The sequence below is a fragment of the Tupaia chinensis genome, unplaced genomic scaffold (assembly GCF_000334495.1).
Source record: "Tupaia chinensis unplaced genomic scaffold, TupChi_1.0 Scaffold141293_1, whole genome shotgun sequence".
In the NCBI taxonomy this organism is placed as follows: domain Eukaryota; kingdom Metazoa; phylum Chordata; class Mammalia; order Scandentia; family Tupaiidae; genus Tupaia; species Tupaia belangeri.
The window spans coordinates 472,829-474,749 of record NW_006201156.1 but is presented as its reverse complement, the minus strand read 5'-3'; the positions used below and the strand labels follow the sequence as shown (position 1 = coordinate 474,749).

The following is a 1,921-nucleotide window of genomic DNA, read 5'->3' as shown; positions in this document are numbered from 1 at the left end:
GGGGGAGGGAGGGAGGATGGAGACTGGGAGCTGGTGCTGGTTCTGCAGGGCTCTGACCTGCTTCCAGGGACGGGCCAGGAGCCTCGGCTGCCCCAGCCTCTGGTCAGCCCTGCAAGACACCGCAGCTCCCAGCCCTCCCTTCTCCCCAAAGCTTGAAGCTCTGAATTTGGACTCAGTGGGCAGCTGCCCCCAGCCCCTCGCACGGTGGTCGGTGGTCGCTCTTCTTCACCCTGTGCTCTTACACAAACGACGCTTAAATCAGTTGCAGACGCTTCGACCCTAACACCCGTAGACAAGGACATGGATCTCACACGAACGCCCCAAATCCTGACCCAGCCCCGTTACTCGCTTCCTGTACCACATCGGACCCTGAAAAGCTCCCGGCTACCTGCACAGCAGCCTTCCGGTCACGTCATACGTGTAGTAAGCATGTACTGAACCCCACCACACACCTAGCCCTGTGCAAGGCGGGGCTGACACAGGACAATGACGGGGTTGGCAAAGACTGTCCTGCTCCCCCCCGCCCCCCACTGGGTGACGGAAAAGCCTCTCCCGGCGGTCCCGGTGGCCCGTGCAGCGTGAGGTCCTTGTGCTCGAGCTCCCAGTAAGAAGCCGGGCGTGCAATAAACAGAGCAGGGTGACAAGGAGAGGGGAGAGGGGCAGGTCACCTGGTCCTTCCAGAAAGATTGATGACAAAGGGCCTCTTGGAGGACACGGCTCCCAGAGCCTCTCGGGGCTCAGGAAGCCCCACTCTGCCAGCTGGGGGGGCTTCTGCTTCTCTCCTCCCCGGCCACCAGCCTCTCCCTCACCCTCCTCTCTCCTCCATTACACTTTGGATACGTTTACCCCACAAGACTTCATGTTCTGGGACCTGGACTTAGCGGGCGGTGACTGGGTGTCCCCTTACACCAGGGACTTGGGACTTGTTGGGACCTGTCTGTATGGGAGACGTGTGAAGTGAAAACCTTGATCCCCGTGTGGTATCCAGGGTGGGGCCTTCAGATGTGGTCACATCACACAGGCGGGGCCCCAAGGCCGGTTCCGGGGGTGTATGAGCAGAGGGAAGGGGACCCAGAAACGGACAGGTGGCCACTCTGCCACGATCCTGCTCCCTGCCATGCTGCAGGTCAGCCCTACGCCTTGGCATGACCCAGCCACTAAACCATAAGTCACGACAAACCGCTCCTCCCAAGGTCACCCAGGGCCAGCAACGGAGCGCTCCCCGACACGCAGGGCACCTGTGCCTCAGCCCCGTGAGAAGCCACGAGAGCAAGATGTGCGAGTGATCCCCGAGGACGCAGTGCCACTGGGCCACGCGTGATCCAGGTCCTGGTGGGCAGAGCTGAAGGGACGGGCATGGGACCAGGCGGGGAGACCAAGGACAGAGGACGAGGGTCCGAGGGAGAGGAGGGGCTGAGGGGGGTGCCTGGCTAGGTGCCTGACTGGGCGCCGAGGGGCGGTGAGAGGCGGCCGTGCTGGGGCAGCATAGCGGTCAGGCTGGCCCAGCAGGACCAGGCCGCTTGGCCACTGGCTGGAGAGCAGTGAGACTAGGAGGACTGCTCTTCCTGAGCACGGCCAGGCCCAGGGGTAGGTACAGGGACGGTTACGGCCCAGCAGCCCCGGGGAGGGCCGGGCACCAGGCCCCACTCACAAGCAGGTTGTCGCAGATGCCGCTGGCCACCTTCCCCAGGGTGTTGGCATCCAGCGGGGCCACGAGCATGAGGTCTGCCCACCGTCGCAGGTCAATGTGGAGAACTGGGTCCGAGCGGCACTTCCACATCTGGCGGGGGGAAGGGAGTGGGGTCACTGAGCTGGCACCCGCCCCGCATGGCGGAGGGGAGAGAAGCCGGCCCGCGATGAGTCAGGAGCTCCCCCCCGCCCCCCGCCATGTGCACCTCCGTTCCCCCTCACTGCGAGCCCG

The 1,921-nt window shown here is 64.3% G+C and overlaps 1 protein-coding gene across 7 annotated transcripts in view; it reads right to left on the bottom strand.

Annotated features, from left to right (window-relative positions):
* PPCDC (phosphopantothenoylcysteine decarboxylase) overlaps positions 1-1,921 on the bottom strand; it is a 19,921-nt gene that overhangs the window by 4,024 nt on the left and 13,976 nt on the right. For all 7 annotated transcript variants that reach the window (XR_003546957.1, XM_006163039.2, XM_006163038.1 and 4 more), the window contains exon 4: positions 1,652-1,780. Coding sequence is in view for 6 of the 7 variants with exons in the window: in XM_006163039.2 (XP_006163101.1) it covers positions 1,652-1,780 (129 nt within the window). In the remaining variant the exon portion in view is untranslated. The remainder of the gene's footprint in view (positions 1-1,651; positions 1,781-1,921) is intronic.